The sequence below is a fragment of the Schistocerca americana genome, chromosome 2, assembly GCF_021461395.2.
Source record: "Schistocerca americana isolate TAMUIC-IGC-003095 chromosome 2, iqSchAmer2.1, whole genome shotgun sequence".
Classification (NCBI taxonomy): domain Eukaryota; kingdom Metazoa; phylum Arthropoda; class Insecta; order Orthoptera; family Acrididae; genus Schistocerca; species Schistocerca americana.
Window position 1 is genome coordinate 592,286,865 of NC_060120.1, and position 22,717 is coordinate 592,309,581.

The window sequence follows — 22,717 nt, forward strand, 5'->3', positions numbered from 1 at the left end:
GAAAGTATTATGAGTTTGAATATGGTTTTTTAAAAAATGTTGCATGATCAAATTAATATAAATTCACGTCTGATTTTCTGATAAAAGTACTATTAAAAGAACAACTTCGTTGCAACACAATTATACATAATAATAATTCATGCAAATACTTCCTCTAAAAATATAAATGAGCAAACTAATACCATATGGCTTAATAATTACAAAACAAAATGACTGATGCCACATCACAAAACTAAGTGCACTATGAAACCATAAACTGAAGATACTGATGCTCCTTTTGCAGAAACAGCACACAGAGATGAAAGTGGTCATGTGTGTGTGTGGGGGGGGGGGGGGGGGGGTTTACATACCAATTTATGAGTGAGTGTGTGTAGTTTGCATTACTGAATTTATTTGCTTGTGTTTCTGTATCTGATGAAAGACTTTGTCCAATAGTTAAAAGAAGACTACAGTCTGCTTAGCGGCTATTTAACGTTTTCCTAAGGGGTGAATTGCAATCTGTTCTTTTCCTAATGTTATTCCATCCCAGATTTTCTATTATTTGATAATTTGTATTTAGTTTAAGAATAATGTACATATTTTCAAAACCAGTACTGAAGAACACAGTCTTTTACATTTAACACTGTGCATGAGCCCATATGGTTAAATATGTTGTACTTTGCAGCCACCTGTACCTATATCACCATGGACTGAAAGGAGGGATGCCTTGGGAGCATCAAGTAGCTGTACACAGCTAACTGGTAAAGGAACTATAGAGGGAACTGAAGATTGCCTTTATCTCAACGTGTTCACTCCTGAGGTACTTTCCTATATGTATTTGTTTATTTATTTAGATCCTTGTATCTCATCATTATAAAATGATGTAGGATTTGTCATAGATGATCTTTCATAGATAACAGAACATTAAAGATTCATAATTATATGTTGGCTAATAAGATTTTCTTACATATAACATGAAACCATAGACTTGAGAACAGTCATAATATATGAAATTAGAATAATAAATGAATACAATTAATTTTTCAAGTAAACATGTTGGGTCAGTATGATAAAGGAAATAAACTGTTCTATTTTTCTGGCTGAACTGCTGTATTTTGCATGCTGATGATTCAAATATTCGTTGACACTATAAAAACTCTTGCTAATTAACATTTCTTTGGCTATTTTTTGAATATGTGGAATTTTGATATTATTTTAACTTTCTTTGGTAGTTTGCTACACATAATTTTTGGCTGATAAGGAGCATCTTTTTGATACATGATTTTTGTGTAAATTTCTCTTTGAAAAGCGTTTTTATTTCTCATTTTGTAATTTTGTATTCATATTTGTCATATGACATACTTAATATACAAATATATAATGTTTTATAACATGACACCTTCATTAATATGCTCAGTTAATATTGATATGTACATGGTACTATTTTATACATCCCTTCTTTGTATCTGCTATAGTGTCTTGTTGCCTGTGTAGTGTCTATACTCTTATGTCTGAATAATTTCTTTTTTAATTCAATTGATATGTTCAAACATCACGATTTCCTTCTCTGAAATCACTGATATGTTTCAGTCTGTAGTTATCAAATAGATGAATTTCTTGTGACTTCATAGCCTTTCCTGGAGTAATAAGTCTTGAAAGTCTCTTCAGATTTGCTGCTGCATCCTAATTTTAATATTTTGGTGATCGAACTGGTTGCCATCTTCAGGAGAATGCTGCTTCTGCTAATGTGTCCCACTGAGAACTGACGCCAAGCTGGAAATCGACACCCTGTATAAGCCACCATACTGTACATGGCGCATGCACTGCCCATCAAGGTTGCCGCCCTCCAAGACTGGGTAGTTTGAGCCCCCTTTAGTAGAACACTGGCGGCAACAATATATCGCACTCAGGACAATTTTTGAACAATTGGATTGGCCACACCAACGAATGTTCGGTTTTGATGCGGCATAGTACAGGATTCCATGTCCTGCTAAGAGGAAACCCATTATCTCAGTTAATTGAATTATCTGCCAAGCTAATTGCAATTGCCTCTATTTAGAGACTGTTCCAAAAACCAGAAGTGTTGGTAACTATCTTAGTTTCATCAAATTTTGTACTGTGTCCCTAATTTAAGCAGTGTTCTGCTACTCGCGATTTTTCCAGCTGTTGTAGCCTCATATGATGGCAATGTTCCTCACACCTGTCATGAACTATGTGAATCAAATGGACGATGTTAGCCTTTGCACATTGACATGGAATTTTGTGTACACCATGTTTGCTAAGCCCCAAATCATCTTTCACGGAGTCGAGTAGTTCCTTGATCTTAGAAGGTCGATGAAACACACTCTTAATGTCAAAAAGCCTTAAAATTCTTCCAGTCTTAAACAAACACCACAGCACAGGGAATAAATGCCACCAATCTATGTTCCTCTTCATGAACGTCCAGTGATGATCCAGACTCCATATCCCTTCTCAGAGCGTTCATTACCCTTAAAAACAGCCATCAAATGTGCAAGTTCTTGGGTTAAGCTATCTGCATCGGAAATGGCATATGCTCTGCATACCAATGTCCTGAGGATGCCACTGCATTGGTGTGGTGAATGACAACTCTTAGAATGCAGATACTGATGTGTGTGTGTTGGCTTTAGGTAAAATCCTTACTTTTACATTTGAAAAGTTTTACAACTTGTTTCTTTGTTAAGCACAATTAGAGACTAAATGTATTCTTCACTCATTCAGTGACATCCTGTACAGGCTGCTGTTCTCTTACCAAACTTTTGTCCTTATTGAGGTGGTCTCTGAAAATGAATTCAGGCTACTGCAGATAGAAAAAAGTTAACCTAACATCCATTATAAAAAATATTGTGTAGTTAAAACTTTGCTCACAGTATTGTTTCTACAACTGTCCTCTATGATATGCACATTGATTGTACAGAATGTAGACTCAAAATAAAAGCAAATGGAAACTACATTGGTTCTGGTGCACTTTTGTACTGTAGTATGTATGCATACTATTTACATATATTAAACTGCCATAATTCTCAATTTGATAATTGCTTGAAGATAGGAGGATGTCAAGCTAATAGCTGCATGTACATGTGTCTAACATGTATCTGTTATGAAAGTGTGAAGATATCAATATAACTTTATTCAAAAGTAAAAAGGAAATGAAAATCTGTGTTTTGTGAGGTGGAGAAAAGATTGCCATTTACTATCTCAGGTGCAATTAATCAAGAATTGACAAATTCATGCATGGGAAAACAGACCATAGAAATTCTAATGGGTCATAGTCAAGAGAAATAAGCCTGAGTGAGCTAGCAGGCTCAAAAATAGGGTCTGTTGCACTGACACAGTGTACATTAAATGTAGTTTTGCAGAGGTCACTGACGTCCACAGTAACATGTGATAATTTTTTTACTGAGAGTTTAAAAGAGATAGCACTTGCACATGTAAATAATTTATCTCTGCTCAAAGCATGTACAGGTGAATATAGCTACTACCAGCATATCACTGAATATGAAATTAGTTCAGTTAACACTGTCATGGGCAGTGGAAAACTGGCTTCCATGCCGGAAGAACTTGTCACACACTGCAGCAATGAGCATTTCTCACTTCTAGAGACTTTGAAAGAGATAGTATTTGCACAATTAAATATGTTTTTGCTGCACTCAAAGCATTTATGCATATATACATACTACCTTCATGTCACTACAAGTGAAATGAATCCAGCTGACCCTACCATGGGCAGCAGGAGACTGGCTTCAGTCACTATAGATCTTGTTAAGTATTGCAGTAAAGAGCATTACTCACTTACAGATGGTGCTGTGATCTACTGAATGCTTCTGTAAACTCATTGGTGTCATATTGACTTACCTACATTTACACAGTGGCAGTATTATGTTCCCAAAAAGAATTTAAGTGAGGTAGTGGTGTTTACCATTCACTTACTAATTCAGATGAAACAGAATACTTTTACAAAACTGTTGTCACAATAATTGCCAGAATAACATTTTTTTGCTACATATGTCAAAATCTTGCCTACTAATTGTTTACACAGTTACTTTATTTTGGTAAGAAACACCATCCCACTGTACTGTTGGTTGCCTCTGCTATTTGAAGATATCCTTGTGAGATATTTTAGGTACTCTGATTGCATGATAACCAGAAAATGCTCTTTGATCATTTATCAAATTGTGTGATTTTGATTCATCTTTGCTGTCAAGACAAAGATTAATCATCCACATAAAAAACTGTCTTATTAGTATCTTTTAAACTGCAGTTACATCTTTATTACATTTACCGATGTTGAACTGTCTGGATTTGATTATTTTTCTTAAAGAATCCTTATTTATTCACCAGCATAAACTTTGTACCCTTTAAATTAATCCCCCTTAGATATAATACACTTGTGCTAGTGCTTTTAACAATCCTTGAAGTACATCTGGAATTCACTTTTCATTATAATGTTCAGCTCCTTTAGTGATTCTGCTTTTAGCTCATTTAGCTCATCAGTAGTAGCAAAACAAGATCCTTTCATGGTGCTCTTCAGTTTCAGGAATAGAAAGAAGTTGCAGGGGGCATGTCCAGCAAAAACGGTGACTGACACAATATCAGTTCTGCTTTTTGCTGAAAAATAATGAAGAAGCTTTGAGTTGTGAGAAGGAGCATTATCGTGACACAATTTCCCTGAGGAGTTTTGCCACAATTATGCTTGCTTTCTTTAAATTGTTTCATGCAAATGGCACATAACTTCAAAGTATTATTCCTTATTGCCATACGGCCAAAAGGCAGGAACTCATGATGCATTATCCCATTGTAATCAAAGGTAACATTCACATGTGATCAAACTTGTCAAATTATTTTTGGTCTTGAATGTTCAGGTAATTACCTTTGGTATGATTGGGCCATACCTGTATACCCATGTTTTGTCACCTGTTATAAACTTCTTTAGAAGTTCTCGACCATTGTCGACTTCATTCAGTAATTTCTGAGTGATGTCTATGTGATGTCATTTTTGGTCAAAATTCAACAACCTTGGAACAAACTTTTCTGCTACACATATTGTGTCAAAAAGGTTCAAAAAATTGCTAGGCATGAGCCAAGGAATCTGCTGACATCATCAGCAACCTCTGAGATGGATATTCGGCACTTTTCCAAAACAATTTTCTTTACTTCTTCCACATTGTCATCAGCAATTAATGTGCCAGAGCATCTAGGGTGGTTATTTTCTTCAACATCTTATTGAACCTCTTTGAAACATTTACACTGCTCATAAACTCTTGTCTTACTCATAGGAGATTTGCCTATAGTTGAGCAGTGAAGCACAATGTGCTGAGCAGCATGTTCAGCAACTGGGTGGTCCAGCTGTCTCTTGGGCACAAGAGAGATTAAGATGTTTTTTCTGGGACATCTCAAAGGAAATATTAAGGGATCCTAAAACTGACAAAAATGATGAAAAATAAGAAAGGGGTGTATTTTAATTTGAAAATAAAAGTTGACTTTCAGACATGAAATGGATGGATAACAGGTCTGCAAGTTTTCTCTTGGTACTGGACAATGTAGTGGAACTTACAGTTGTCAAAAGAAAAATTAAGGGTGGTTCTCACCAAAAATATTAATCAGTGTTTTGTAATCCAAGTGTGTACTAAGATTATGCTACAGGTATACTAGCTGAATGGCTGCAGTGCTGTGAAAAGCTTCTCTGTTGAGTGGCTGAGTAAGATTTATTTAATTTTTTTGCTATAGCCAATAATTTTATACTGGGAAGACTAACAAGAAACAGGTGTCAAAATCAGCTACCATTTCATGTCTTTGGCAAAGTGATAGCAAGAACTATTTCTTGAAATACTGAGGATGGCAGCCTCTTTTCCTGTTCCTATGGATGATTAGTGTAGGCAAATACCAACCTTTTGTTAGGAATACCTACAATAGGTGTTCAAATTGTTGCATGTACTCATGTGAAAAGCTTACAGTCTGCATGTGTAAAACAAATTATATACCTTTGTCCAGTACCCATTCTTCACAAATTTTCATGTGGAGCTAGATTTTGAATTTTCAGATAAAAGTCAAGTTTTTGCTCTTGAAATGTGAAATAAACAGCATATGCTAAAATGTCTGAAGAAGTGAGTCATATGTAATATACAATTTAATATGGAAGTATATGTTGGAGGAATACTTTCAATCTCCTAGTATAACCAGATACAAAGGGAAAACAACACATATTGTTCTACCAGAATTATTTCAGGTAATCCCAGATAATATTTTAATGATTGTGTCTTCTAAGTGACACACAAAGGGGTTAGAATAACAGACGAACCGGTTGCAGTGCTCATGGACATGATTGATCACATGTAGCTTTGCAGTTTACATTTGCTAATTCAAAATGTTCAGTACAATGTTAAGTTTTAATGACCACGTGTTCTGTTCCCACCTCTGTATGTATAGGCAACAATGTGATTATAAAATTACAAAGAGACAGAATGGTTGGCCAGTACCTACCTCTAGGAGGCTAAATCCAGTATTACAGGCAGACATATTTAATAGAGACAACTGCAATTGGTCTTGTCCCTCCTCATCCACACACTCATAAAAAGAATTGTGGCCTGCCCCTATCTATTACTAGTTATTGTAATGCAGCTGGTGAACAATCTAACAGTTCAGAAGGCTCAGATTAGGGTTTTCACTTTCATTTTTAAATGTGTATCCCGTGGTACAAGAATTTCACCTCCTGACAATAAGTAAATGCCAGCAATTCTGTCTCTTTGTAATTTCATAGTTTCCTCAAGTGAATTTGCGTTTCTATACAGCACTGTAATTACTCTGTTGCCTATAGATACAGAGTTTATGCTTAGAGTGAATAAGATAAAGGGTATGATAAAATTAGCTCCATTTATAGAGTTACTCAGACAATTCCCAGAAAAAAATAAACATACCAGTGTATAGGTAAATCAAAAGTTCTCCTTGGATGCATTTGTCTAGACAGATTACATGATCAAATGTTATAATCTGCATACAAAATCTGATATATTTAGCTATTACAGTGGACATACTTTGAACTAGTTCAAAAGCTGTTATTAAATAAGTATTGGCCTCAAGTTCTCACTTTCTTTCCTGACAGCTACCATCAGATAATGATAACCCCAAACCTGTACTAGTGAATATCCATGGTGGCTGCTTCACTGCAGGATCTGGTGGTTCACGACCATCTGAGTATTTTATTGACAATGGTATTGTATATGTTGCAATCAATTATCGTCTTGGACCATTAGGTAAGCATACCTCCAACATTTTAGAAAACTCACAGATTCTGTAATACATATGTCACTATCCATGATTTTGTTTCAATATGTTTGCAGATAATGACAACATAGAACCCACCAATGTCATCAATCCATCTATGTAAATGAAAAAAAAAAATCTGCCTAAAGAACTATCTGAGTCATATTGGATCAAATGCTGTTATTTTTCTCAGAACAAAAGAGTAAGAGGAACAGAACTGAGCAGTTTTACTACAGAGTATGATGAGGAAATAAGGAAGTAGTGACTCTTTTGCATTTCGTAAGAGAAATGAGTGCTTATTATTAACTGGAATACAATTGATAATGATTTATGATTTGAATTATAGAATGAAACACTTGCAGAATGAATAGAAAAGAAGGAATGATAGGGTAGACCATCATGTTGTTGGTATGGTTATAAGGAACTCAACATTATCTCAACTGAAAAATTTTGGGCTAAACAATATTGGTTGTCACCATCTGGCAGGAACCACAATGGCACTACTTTTACTGATAATAATGTGTAATGAGATTACTGCACATTTTAAATGAAACATAATCTATGTGAAGAAAGCACTCTAGGTTAGTCAATCATTGTAATTGAATGTTTATACAGCTCACCTGTTTTAGGAGCTGTAGTGACTAAAAGTTACAGAGAAAACATGTATAATAAAATGTTTTCTGATTATGCTGTGGCAACAGGGGGATATTTCAGCTTCTTTGTTCTAGATTGGGTGACTCACATGATTAAAACAGGTGCCAGAGACAGACATTCACAAGTGATCATGCTATATATGTTACCTGAAGATTACCTTCATGAGATAGAAAATCTAGCTGTGAGGGCAATGTATTGCATCTAGTGGTAACTAACATATTCCAACTTTTGGATGAAGTTACTGCAGGGTATGGAATCACTGTACATGAGGCTGTTACAGATTCAGTCAGCACATATGTCAGTATTAATGTTAAGAAAGGTAGAAAAATATTTTTGCATTGCAGCTGTAACAAGATACAAACTGCAACAGCAAACATTCTTCTGTGAGGATGAAAATGTGGAAAAGCAATAAATAAATTCAGAAATATTGTATAATATGCTTTACCCATGTTATGGACTAGTTAGTTTGTGACAAATGGGAAATATCTGCCATTATTTACTAGCTATGTTAGAAAGTTGCTCTGAAAGCAACATGTAGATGCAAATGATGGCAAAGAGTTTTTGAGGAAAAACGCAAATAGATTTACAAAGATCAATGTGAGAAGCATTCAGTGAATCCAAAAGTAAACATTTGTCTCCTAGTCTGATGAAAAATCCTAAGACTTTTGATGTTACATAATGTCAATAAATGAATTGATGTCACCCACACAGTATCCCAGTAATTATTCTGGTATTGGAAGGGAGGGTTACAAAGAGAAGACTGAATTACTGGATTTAGTCTTCCAAAACAGTTTCACTGTGGAAGATCATCCTATGGTGTCTCCTTTCAAATATTGCGTGAACGTCAAAATGTCGGATATTGAGAAAGTGATAAGGTAACAGAAAACCATCTACAGTCACTTAACAGGAGAAAAGCAACTTTACCTGATAAGATAGTTGTATGATTCTACATAGATTAAGACAAAGAACTTGCTCCCATTCTTGTAACAGTTTATCATATGACTCTGAAGTAGTCCATGTGACTGCAGAAAGATACAACTCATTCCCATTTTAAAGAAAGTTTCTGGGGCAAGTGCATAACTACTGGTCTATATTTTTGGTATCCATTTTTGTAGAATTATGGAATATGTTTTATTTTCATGCAAAATTACCTGTTTGAACACCAAAAATCTCATCTGTAGTAATCAAAATGGGTTCCATAAACAACATTCTTGTGAAACTGTCACAGGGCAGTAGATAAAAACATCCAGGTTTATGTCACTTTCCTTGACTTCCAAAAGGCATTCAATATAACTGCCCACTGTCACACAATGATCAAAAGTTGAGCTTATAAAATATCACACCAGGTTATAACTGGATTGAAAACTCTTCAAGACAAGAATTCAACACACCGTAGCAGGATGAAATTATATGATGCAAAACTGACTTGGGACATACCCCATGGCAGTATTACAGGAACGTTATTGAGATGATTAGTAAGCACAAGATCATCACAGAAGCGCTTATCAGATTACAGTGACAGACACTAAAACAGAAACATTCTATATCAAGGAGAAATCTGTACTGAATTCAAACAGTGTACATTCCAGAAGAGTTAGGCAATACATTATTTCCTTCATCACACATTTTACAAAATGACCATGATGTAAAACTCAGGGAAATTTGAGTTCATGCAGAGGCTTACTGACAGTAAGTGTCCTTGCACACCATTCTTAAATGGAAAAGGAAATGAAAGAACGGTACCCAAAGAAATTTCTGCCAGTCACTGTGTGGTGATGCAGGCGTAGATGATATAGGGGAAACTATGAAAGATGTGAATCCTGTAGTTCCCTTACCCTCTGTTTCATAATTGGTCTGTTGAATTCTCATCTTTGTTAAAAAGGAATTTGCATTCTGCTTCAGACTTAAAATATATGTTTTTTTTATATTTTTAGGATTCATGAGTACTGGAGATTCACTCCTTCCTGGGAATCTTGGTATGAAGGATCAAGTACTTGCACTTCAGTGGGTACAACAGAATATTGCTGCATTTGGTGGGAATCCCAATGATGTTACTATTTTTGGTCAAAGTGCAGGAGGAGCTTCAGTTCATTATCATCTATTATCTCCATTGTCAAAAGGTATGATTACAAAGACAAAGTATCATAATAGCAGATTTTCAGGAAGACAGAATGGCTGACCAGTATTTACCTTAGGGATGTGAAATTTGAAGTATTGATAAATATGTACAGAAAGACTAATTTTTGAAACTGGTAGTAGTTCCCTCATTTAGGAAAGCAGGACAAACAGAGGAAATTTAGAAAGGAGAACCAGATCACTCTTACCCATATTAAAATGGATTGACACAGAAAATATAATGTAACATACACATTCATGACACTTTAAATATTGGTGTCATACAATGTTTGTAATTGAAAGCTTCAGTTTTCAGCCCTATTCAATATTAACAAAAAATAGAGGGAAAAGGGTTATAACATAGTCATTCTTAAACAACCATAAAATTTAATGTTCTATTATTCATACAATTCAAATAATATTGCATGACATATCACAATTTCTCCACAACATTATGGGTTAAGCATTAGCTATAACTAAATTATACTTATCTGCTTATTTCATTGCAGTCATTCATTGATTGTAGGTAAGTGTTAACCAGCTTCTTCCATCCTTTGGACTCTGTGGAAAATACAAACACAATATGTTGGTCAGGTATATCAAAATCAAAAGAAGACCTTGAATTCATTCATTTTTCATGAGATGCAAAATTTATTTTTCACTATGTGAATACATTTCTTCCAATCACTTTCATTAAAAAGCTACTCGTATTGCTGCAGTTATTACAGCATACAAACATAATACTAACAACTGTGCCCTCGAGATATGACCTGGCAGACTGGTCTTGTGTGAACAGAGAAATTCGCCTAACGAATAGTAAACCGAAACACTTCTGCACTAAGCTTACGAATGTAACACTACTGGATACAGACAGGTATGAGAGACACTGCTTCACAAAGCATGGACTACATCTAAATCAGTTTGGCAAAAATAAACTAGCAGCAGACATTGGAAAAGCTTTTCATGAAATAATAGGCCTAAACAATAACGATCATGAAAGCAGACCAGTCATAGCCCTAACTAACGAGGGAAACTAGTGGCCTGGGCCAACTCTAGAAGGATTTGGTCCAGTAACAAAAATCTGCAACAAGTAATTAATACACAAACGGAAGATCACTCAAACACCAATACAATTAAATACAAACAAAAGTTAACAGTGTTTCATCAGAACATAAGAGGCCTATACTGCAAGCTGGATCAGTTCACAGCAAATATAGAAGACACAAAAGGTATAAACAGTGCCCACATTCTGTGTCTAACAGAACACCACATCACTGCTGGTATTGAAGTGGTCCCTATTCCCAACTATGTTTTGGCAACATCTTATTGCAGGAACTATATGGGCAAAGGAGGAGTGGCTGTATATGTAAAAAACAATATCTTGTTCACGGCATTAGATGTACAAAGATTCTGCTTTAAGCTACATTTTGAAGTATGTGCTATAGAGGTGCCAGACACTGTCTCCAGATTAATAGTTGTGGCAGTTTACAGGGCACCATCTGGTAATTTTAAAGCGTTTGTTAAACAATTAGATACTCTTTTGTTGTACTTAAGTAGAAAAAATAGGGGCATGGTAGTTGTTGGGGATTTTAACATAGATTTCTTGGTTAATTCTCCCTGCAAGGTGGAGTTTGAAAATCTCATGTGCACGTACAACCTTGTTCCCGTGGTTAGCTCGCCCACCAGAACCACAACCTCTTCCAGTACTCTTATTGATAACGTTTTTGTTGATCAGAGTAAAGTCAACCATATTAATATTGAAATGGTTATAAATGGTCTGTCTGACCATGACGGACAACGAGTTACTTTCAACAGCTTGAGAATTCCTCTGAGTGACACCTCACTTAGATGGAAAACAGTAAGGAAAATAAGTGAGGAAGCTATTCAAACATTCAGATCATGTCTTCAGCATACTGACTGGACACCTGTTTATCTAGCAGAAACTGCTAATTCAAAATACCATTTATTCACAAATGAGATAGCAGGTACCTTTGAAAGTGTATTTCCAAAAAAGTCATAGAGTCCAACCTGCTAGGTCTGCAAAAAAAAAACATGGCTCACTAAGGGCATCATAGCTTCCTGTCAGAGAAAAAGACAACTCTACATAGCATCAAAGACTTCTAACAACCCTGCTCAGCTAAAACATTATAAACTCTACAGTAAAATTCTTGCCAAAGTAATTAAAAACTCTAAGAGTATGTGTATAGCATCTGAAATTACTAATTCTGCAAATAAAATTAAAACAATCTGCAATGTGATACAGAGAGAAACAGGGACTGTAAACTACACCAAAGACAAAAATATTGTTTTAACTGTTAACAATTCAGAGATAACTAATAGTGAGGAAATTGCTGAAATCTTTAACCAACATTTTTTAACTGTCCCAACACAGATAGGTTGCCATGGTTCTGTAGATAAAGCTGCCTGTATAATGAAAAATAATTTTCCAGAACCTTTCAGTCAAATAAGTGTGCTTCCCATTACTGCCAATGAAATCAAAAAAATCATACAGTCTTTGAAAAATAAACATTCTGCCGGTATCGACAATATTTCAAGCGAGCTGTCGAAGGCTTGCTGTAGTGAAGTGACCAAAGTTTCGTCTCACATCTGCAACACATCCATGCAACAAGGAGTGTTTCCAGACAGAATGAAATACTCTGTTGTCAGGCCCCTGTACAAAGCAGGGGATGCTACAGATGTGTCAAACTATTGTCCTATCTCTCTATTAACAACATTTTCAAAAGTCCTAGAAAAAGCTCTGTACAACAGGATTGTGGCACACCTTGGTGACCTGAACCTCATTAACAGTCAGCAGTTTGGTTTTCAAAAGGGAGTTTCAATAGATAACGCAATTTTCTCATTCACAAATGATGTTCTAGAGTCTATAAACAGCAAGAGGCTGCCAATTGGTGTCTTATGCGACCTATCAAAGGCGTTCGACTGTGTAGATCACCAGATACTCCTCAAGAAGGCCTGTCATTATGGAATTACAGGACCTGTAGGGAACTGGTTAAAATCGTACCTCAAAAATAGGAAGCAGAAGATTATTCTAGATGTTTCAGATAGTGTATCACAATATATAGTGGACTGTGAGTGGGGAATTGTGCAGCATGGAGTGCCACAGGGATTAGTGCTTGGGCCCTTGCTGTTCATCATATATGTTAATGACCTGCCTTTATCAATCAATAAGCAGTGTAAATTTACAATGTTCGCTGATGATACGAGCATTGTGGTGGATAATGTGTCAACTACTGACTTAGAATCCGAGGTCAATGATATCCTTAAAGAAGTTCTGTGTTGGTTTAGTATTGACTCCTTTTCAATAAACCTGAAAAAAAAACAATTTTATCCAGTTCCAGACAACCCACAGAAGCCCAAAAGAAATAGTTATCACACAGAATGATCAGATGATAAAGCAAGTGTACTTATCAAAATTCCTAGGCGTATACGTGGACAGTAGGCTGAACTGAGAACATCACGTTCTACAAACACTAAAACGGCTGACGTCGGCAACATTTGCTTTACGAATTTTGTCACGCTTCAATGACATTACCATCTCAAAGTCAGCTTACTTTGGCTATTTTCATTCAGTCACGAGTTACGGCATCATCTTCTGGGGCAATACACCTGCCGCAAAGACAATCCTCACAGCACAAAAAAGAGCAATAAGAATCATTTGTGGTGTACCCCCACTAACCTCATGTTGAAATCTTTTTAAACGACTTGAAATACTGACAGCAACATCTCAGTACATATATTCACTGATGTGCTTCATAATAAATAACCCCACTCTGTATGAAACGAATTGCCTACATCATGAACATAACACCAGAAGAAAAGAGGATTTCCACTGTGAGTTAAAGAACTTGACACTTGAATAGAAAGGGGTAAAGTACGCTGGAACGAAAATTTTCAATTCCCTACCCAACAGCATCAAAAGTATAAGGAGTAGTACATCAGTATTTAAACGTAGCTTGAAAAATTATTTACATGAGACCTCACTTTATTCACTAGAGGAGTTCTTTCAGAGAAATAAGTAAAACCCAGATTGGAAAGATGTTTTTAAATTTTTTGACACTGTTTACTGTTAAACTAATGTAATAATGCCCTAATGTAAAAATTCCTGTTTTTCTCATTTCCATTTTTGGGTCACTTTTAAACCCAAAGTGGAAGTTTTGATTACTGTTCAAGGTTAAAATAGATGCAATAATGCCCTAAATATGAAACTGCTATCTTCACACATATGTTGACTAGTTTTTGAGCTAATAAGTATGACTTTTGTGCACTGTTATTAATACTATAACAATGTCTTTATTCTATGTATTTTATTATGTACATTGACACGTTCCACAACTGAGTGACTTGCTCACATGTACAGATCTATGGAACAAGTATATAAATAAATAAATATATAAATAAAAATAAAAAAAACAATCACTCTCTAAGCATTAATGCACAACCAACAAAATCCATCTTACAATCAACTACCCAATGTTCAGCAAAGATGGTGTTCATTTCAAAGACATTTAAGATATTAAATATTTATCTTTAACACATTTATTTTAAAAAGCATTTTGAATTTTAATATAATTATTGTAAATGTTCATGTTAAATATTTGTTTTTTCAAAGTGAAATAATTATTGTAACTAATAAAAATTTACAGTGTGATTATAAAAAAGAAATAATTTCTTTTTCCTTAAAAAATTGACATGGATGTGACAGAAGTATACATCATGTGAAAAATTTCCTCTATTAGATAAGGAGCAAAGTATGGCATACAACACAAAAATAACAAAATGGAAAAACTGATATCACATCACAAATAGTATTGCAAAACTTAGTTTTTGTTGTCTGCGAAGTTGTTATTTCTTAGTAACTCATGATCCCTGTGGCACTGCAGGAACTGACATTATTTAGCCCCTCTTGTAGCATACTTATTAGTGCATTCAACTTTTTGAAACTTGATTTATGTGAAACTGTTTCCATAATGAATATTAACAAATCAAAAACTTAGATCAGCATGATCAATGTCAATTTACAATTAATGTTTTGCTTAGCTATCATAAAAACTGAGGCAAATAGCAAAGCAAGGAGAAATCAGTGGAGTGTTACATTTCAAATCAAACTACGTAAATAATGTTTATGTATAAATACAAATTTGTATTTATATTTAAATAAAAAGATTAAAATACACACACACACACACACACACACACACACACACACACACACACACACATACACACACACAGAGTCATAGTTAGGGTTTGCAGTCCACCATGTCACTAAGTCCGTTCACATTTGTACTATATCTGTATCATCCCAAATAGTTATATGTGCAATTGTAAGTGATGTACTATAGCAATGCACTCTTTAGTTTGCACCCTCTGACAGATTGTATTATCTCACTGCCAAATTGAAGGAGAACCATTAGGTCTAGCAGTGAGAGGCAGACAGTATTAATCAGGTCTATAACCTACACCAACAAAAAATTATCACATCAACTATTAAGGAGAATCATTATGTGCAGTTTGTACTTCAAAAATGAATTTATTATTTAAGAAGCACTAAATATAAGCAAAACGAAAAGAATTAAAACATCAGCAACTCCTGCTTCGTCAGATAAACTAATTCATTGCTGTGTAGTTACTACTGAGTAGCGTACTTTATGTTTAAGTTTATTTTATGGTCAATACAGATGGATAACATTTACTATGTAGTGCAAGAAACCAGACTAATTCAATACATTGGTTATTTGTAATACTGCTATTGACATTTTTCATTTTAATGCAGACTGGGGTGAAAGATGGTCTGTGATGTACTGCATGGTCCAAGTTAGGTTGGAAGCTGATAAATTGGTTGTGAGGTGGCAAAGCCAACAAATGTGTCATGACAATCATGCCAAGGAGTAACAAACAGATGTAGAGGTGGGCATGCATGGTCCTCAAAGATAGAAACGTACTTGTGCTGATCCATTGTGCCGTTCAGAATGATGAGATCACACACGTGATTACATGAAAACATTCCCCATACCATAATCTTCCATCCTCCTCCCTGGACCCTTCCAAAGATTGTTCAGAGTGGTTTTTTTTTAGACTTCATAACATATGCACCAATGGCCATCTTTCTGAGTTTAAAATGTAACTCATCTGAAATGGCCACATATCACTATTCAGTGGGTGTCCAGTAGTGATATTGGTGTACAACTTCTAGCCTTCATCACCAGTGAACAGCAGTAAGCCCCGGTGCATGAACCAGGTGCCTGCTGCGAAGGTCCATACACAGCAACATTCATTGATCAGTCATTGAGGAGACATTGTTGGTAGCCGATTGATTGATCTGAGAGGTCAGTTGCACCTGTCACCTATAGACCGAGGGGCACCACAGTTGTCTTGGAGCGAATTTTGGATAGCACCATTTCACCATGTACAGTATAATTTAACCACAGCAGCATGTGTACAGTTTACAAACTTAGTCATTTCAGAAATGCCTCCATCCATGGCCTGAAAGCCAAAGATGATGCTGTATGTCAAACAAATCCCACTATTTCCACATTATGACAATGACCGCACTGTTTTCTGGATCCCCACCAACATGTTATATATATCCTCCACTGCTCATAGTGCCACCTTCCATGATGTTGAACATAGGTGGTCGCTTCATAAGTGTGACTGGACTGTCTAATTCACTTTTCTCTCTACCACCTCTCCCTTCACCTATGTCTAGAAAATAAATATCTACAAAGTATAAATAATATACTCATAATATCTCATTACAAATTATATTTGGTGATGATTATTTCTAGTTTGTCTATCCACAGGTCTTTTCCATCGTGGAATAGCGTCAAGTGGAGCAGCCCTTAATCCGTGGGCATTTGATAAAAATGCAGCAGATAGAACTTTCCGTTATGTTTCATACTTAGGATATAATGCAGAAAGCACTTCAGATCTTATGGACTTTCTTATGAATGTTGAAGCAACTGAATTGGTAAAAGCAAAGTCCCCAGCTCTGTCTGATGAGGTATGATCCCAGCTGTTTTTTAATGCAAAAATAGATATATTGTCTTGCAGAATGTCCATGACTGATATTATTATTCTAACTAATCTATTGCCAAATAAAACTTTCATCATTCTACAGTTGTCAAAGTAATTTGTCTGGGAATAAAATGGTTGAAACTTTTTTTTTGTCATATTTGTAAAATAAGTATTGGTAGCTCAGTTCCAGCTTTATAAAACTATGTTAGCTGACTAAAGTAATTTACTTCCACGTAATGAAATGAATGTGTGGGAAGGCATTTCTAAATTTGGAAAGACTTTGGTGTTTTCTGTTGCCCTAAAAGCAATTGTCATATTTCTCATAGTATTTGCAACATGTTAAAGGAGCTCTTTAAGATGAGAAAGATATAAGTTGGCTTGCATTTGGTTACGTTGATATCTTTAGAAACACAAAATCTCAGCTCACCTGCACTTAACTTCACCAGTCATATCAGTAGAGACTTTCATCATCCAACAATCAACTGGGAAAATTACAGTTTTCTTAGTGGTGTGCATGATAAGACATCCTGTGCAATATTACTAAATCCCTTCTCTGAAAACTGCCTAGAACAGATAATTCAGAATCCTGCTCATGATGAAAATAAGTTAGATCTATAGGCAACAAATAGACCTGACCTCTTTGAGGATGTCCACACCAAAAATGATATCAGTGATGATGAGGTGGCTGTGGCAACAATGATTATTGAAGTACAAAGGACAACCAAAACAAGTAGAAAGATATATATGTTCAGGAAGCTAGATTAAAAATCAGTAATGTCATATCTCATTGAGGAACCTGAAACTTTTAGCACAGTACAGTTTAAAAGAATAGTTGACGATGCACTGGATGCATATGTACCCAGTAGATCACTTCATAATGAGAGGGACCCTCCCACTTCATAATGAGAGGGACCGTCCATGATATATAGTCACGAGTCACTATAAAGAAGCTTCTAAAAAAAAAAAAAAAAAAAAAAAAAAAAAAATAGAGATTACTGCATACCAGATGAAAAACAAAGCCTAGGGCTATAGATACAGAGATGCAGAATTGCATGCATTTGGCTGTCAAGAGAGCAGTGTTGAAGCCTTCAGTGACTACCATAACAGAATATTGTCAAATTATCTTTCACAAAACCTTATGATATTCTGGTCATATGTAAGGGCTATTAGTGGAACCAAAGGTAGTGCTCACTGCAGTGTTATGTGGCTTTATGCTTAATTACAGACTTACAGTTTTATCAGTTGATTTGTTTTCACCACGTAACACCCACTGTTTACGTCCTTCTTCATTGCTGAGTGTTGTATCACTTTTTGTTCTGACACCACAACTCTTCCTTTCCTATATCTTTACTACTTTTTATCTATATAAATGATGAACTATTGGTTTTGCCATTTAACAACTTTTTAATAACTGTGGAAGTATTACAGGCATCGGGTCCCACCTAATGTGTCACCCACCTATATGTTTTACATGAACCTTTCAAGACTCAATTGATCTGTTTTACAAAGAGAAGGCAGAATATCTCTTCCTTTGATGTTGTCCAACAATGACCTAGGAGGCTCGACGCCCTCGTGGCCCAGTCTCTTCCATGGCTCGCGGTAGTTTGCAGCATTCGTTTTATTCCTTGCCCACTTGCCGCTATGTCAAACTTTCATGGTGATCATTGGGCAACGTCTTCCATGTTATCTGCAACATAAATAAACTTTCTTCCCACAGTATTTCTAAAAACCCAAAAACAAACTTAAAGAACATAATAATAATAACTGTTCTTACAATTATTCGTATAAGTCTTGGTTGATTTAATGAGGGGTGGGACAGGCCTAAGCCTTGTGACACCACACCACACGCTCATGAATGAAACAGGAACTGGTATTGTGGGCACCAAAACAAAAGCTGAAATGCTTAATTCCATTTTCAAATGTTCTTTTACAAAGGAAAACCCAGAAGAATTGCCCCAATTTAATCTTCATGCCACTGAAATTATGAGTGAAATAAGTTTTAGTGCCAGTGATGTTGAGAAACATCTGAAATTGTTAAAACCGAACAAAGCTCCAAAGCCTGATGAAATCCCTGTCAGATTCTATAATGAATTTGTAGTTGAGTTAGTTGTCCTTCTAATTAGAATCTGTCTTAGGTCCCTTGAACAAAAGACTGACAAGAGGCACAAAATGTACTTGAAGTGATCCACGAAACTACCATTCAATATCCATGACATCAATTTGTTGTAGAAACTTGGAACATATTGAAGCACAAACATAATGAGGTACCTCAGACAGAACAACCTCCTCCATGCCAGCAAGCATGGATCCTGAAAACATCAATCATGTGAAACGAAACCTGTACTTTTCTCACATGATGTACTAAAAACTTTGGATTAAGCCAGTCAGGTGGATGCAGTATTTCTTGATTTCAGAAAAGTATTTGAGTCAATGCCACATCTACGCTTATTGTCAAAAGTATGATCATATGGCATGCATATAAGCAAAATTTGTTACTGTATTGGGGACTTTTTAGTAGTGAGGGTGCAGCATGTTATCTTTGTCAACTGTAGAAGTAACTTCAGGTATGCCACAAGGAAATGTGTTGAGACTCTTGCTGTTCATATTGTACATTAATGACAATGTCAATAGTGATCTCAGACTTTTTGCAGATAACACAGTTATCTGCAGTGAAGTACTATCTGAAAGAAGCTGCATAAATATTTGGTCAGACCTTGATAAGATTTAAATGTGGTATAAAGAGTGCCAAATCACTTTGCTAACTTGCTTTAAATGTTAAGGAATGTAAAATTATACAGTTCACAAAATGAAAAAAATTTATTATCCTATTACTATAATACAATCAGTCACAGTTGATATTGGTCAACTCCTGCAAATACCTAGCTGTGAAACTTGGCACAGATATGAAATGGAATGATCACATAGGCTCAGCTGTGGATGAATCAGATGGTAGACTTTGGTTTATTGGTAGAAAACTGGGAAAATGTGATCAGTCTACAAAAACAATTGCTTGCGAATCACTTGTGCGACCCACTCTGAATATTCCAAGTGTATGGGACCCATACCAAATAGCCCTATCAGGGGATGTTGGAAACAGAGAAGGGCAGCATGAGTAATCACAGATTTGTTTTTATCCATGGGAGAGGATCACAGAGCTTCTGAAGAAACCAAACTGGCAGACTCTTCAAGATACACATAAACTATCCCAAGACAACCTACTTACAAAGTTTCAATAACTGGCTTTAAATGATGGTTCCAGAAATATATTAGAATCCTCTTTTTTTTTTTTTTTGCTGCCATAGGGACTGTGAGTCAAGATTAGATTAATTACAGCACACACAGAGGCATTTAAACAATCATTCTTCCCACAATCCTTATGTGAATCGAACAGAAAGAAACCCTAATAACTGGTACAGTGGAACATACCATCTGCTGTGCACTTCACAGTGGTTTGCAGAGTATAGATTTAGATGTATATGTACAATTTCTGTATTACTGTTGTTACAAAGCTTTAATCAGTGAGAATAAGCAGCATAAAAATATTTATCAATTGCTATATGTCCAAATTTTGATACATGTATCACCCTCTGTGTTACCATTTGTAGTATTTTGAAGGAGAATGCCATAGCAAGTAGTTTGTATGTATACACCCAGATCTTCTTATATGCAAACATAAAATCATTTTTCCCAACATATATGAACTGCCATTTTTCCAAATATCATTTATATTCTATATTATTTAGTGCATGGAAAAGCAACTGAAAAATGTAACATTTATGAAACAGAAAAATTAGATAGAAGGTAAACATGAAAATATTAACATATTAAAATGTAGTTATGTCAAATGAACATTAAGAGTAACTACACAATAGCATTTGAAAAGACCTTCATGAAGTCATTTCAGCCTCCTAGAAAATTCCATTTTGAGTATTCACAAATGGCATAGTGTGTTGTTTGCTCCAGTGTGTAACAATGGGATTCGAGGCTGTATACAATCCCCCATTTATAAAATGATGCTTTGCATCTTGAATGCCTAGCTCTGCTGCAGTTTAGGTGGTTTGAAATATTTTTTGACGAATGCATGCTGTTGGTGGCATTGTTGGCTCCGTTTGATTTTCCAGGCATTGTCCAGCAAATATTGTTCATGTAGTTCTCTAGCACTCTTTTAAATTTCAATGACTATGTTAGTGGATTAGTGGAAACTGTTGACATATCACACATGCATTTTAGATAAAGCTTGATATGTGGAAGCTGAGAAAGAATTTTGTTGATCTGAGACTTTACATTCCTTATTCTGCTCCAAGTTCATTATATTTTGTCAGTACCTCACTTTTTTTGTTTCTTTGGCTGCTACTTGTGCTGTTTTCCCTCTTTATCACTTGTCACTTTTCAGTTTTCAACTCTTTTTCATTACTGTTTTACAGCTAAGTTTTCTCATGTACATCTGTCCCATCAGTCCAAAAAGTTTCAAAACTAGAGTAATAAAATGTAGAGAAGAGTTAAGATGGCGGTTTAGTGCTTCAAATGCTCTTCATAGTCTCCCCCTACTTGTGTGACTTGATATGTATCCTGTAGGTATGCCTGTAAGAGGCTTTTGGCTATTCCTCTGATACCATAAGCTTCGATTTTATGAAGTAGCAGCTCATCAGATACTGTGTCAAGTGCACATGATAATCTGGCAACAAATATGTCATCTTTTCTTTCTCATTCAACTTCATAAATGTTGTATGTATTAGTTCACACATGGCAGATGTTGTTGAGAAGCCTTTTTCCTCTGACAAAAAAGCTTTCTAACCTTATTGCAGTAATCTTTTCTAATACTATGTTGGTAGTTTTCAACTTCATCATATTACCTTTTTGTGCAATGGCTTCACTATTGTATATTTTAATTCAGAAGGAAACACATCTTCATTCGAATTTTCATTGAAGAGGCGGCCCATAACAGGAATGAGTGAATGTTGGCATCTTTTTAAGATAATGAAGGAAGTTTCATCAATCTAGTAGAGACTTTGTTTTCCATTTTATTTATCAGTTATTCTCTTTATCTTCAGTGTTTTCTGCACAATATATATCATTCTGTGTCTCAAACTGCAGTGTGGACTTGAACTTCTCAAAAGATTTTTCTTTGTCATCTAATTTTGCTCATCTCATATGTGCGTTGTGAATTGTGCATGCTCAGTAATTCCATTGTCTGGCAAAGATGACCAGAGAGGTGAAGTTTTATTATATAAACTCTGCAGTTTTCTAAGTTGGTGTAAAAGTGATCTATACAGCTAGAGGAACTCAAATACATCATGTCATGCATGTGCATACTTCAGATTGAGACTGAAGGCTGTCATTCAAGCTAAAGACAAATAAACTGAATGATTGTACTTGATAGGCTCACCCAAGTACTGTGAAAAGTGATTGTGTAATACGTAAAATTGTAAGAAAAAATAGAAAAGTAGGAGATGAGATACTGGTAGACATAAAGCTGTGAGAATAATTTGTAAGTTGTATTTGGGTAGCTCAGTTAGCAGAGAACTTGCCCACAAAAGGAAAAGGCTGTAGGTTCAAGTCACAGTCTGGTATACTATTTTAATCTGCCAGGAAGTTTCAATTAATGGTGACACATCCTATTGACATTTGTTTGTATCTTTTATTTACATTTTCTTTG

The 22,717-nt window shown here is 35.4% G+C and overlaps 1 protein-coding gene across 1 annotated transcript in view; it reads left to right on the top strand.

The window, feature by feature from the left end:
* Positions 1 to 22,717, top strand: part of LOC124595696 (esterase FE4-like) — a 71,976-nt gene that overhangs the window by 14,490 nt on the left and 34,769 nt on the right. The window contains exons 3-6 of the mRNA XM_047134554.1: positions 665 to 799; positions 7,097 to 7,247; positions 9,846 to 10,031; positions 16,848 to 17,047. Coding sequence (XP_046990510.1) covers positions 665 to 799; positions 7,097 to 7,247; positions 9,846 to 10,031; positions 16,848 to 17,047 — 672 coding nt within the window. The remainder of the gene's footprint in view (positions 1 to 664; positions 800 to 7,096; positions 7,248 to 9,845; positions 10,032 to 16,847; positions 17,048 to 22,717) is intronic.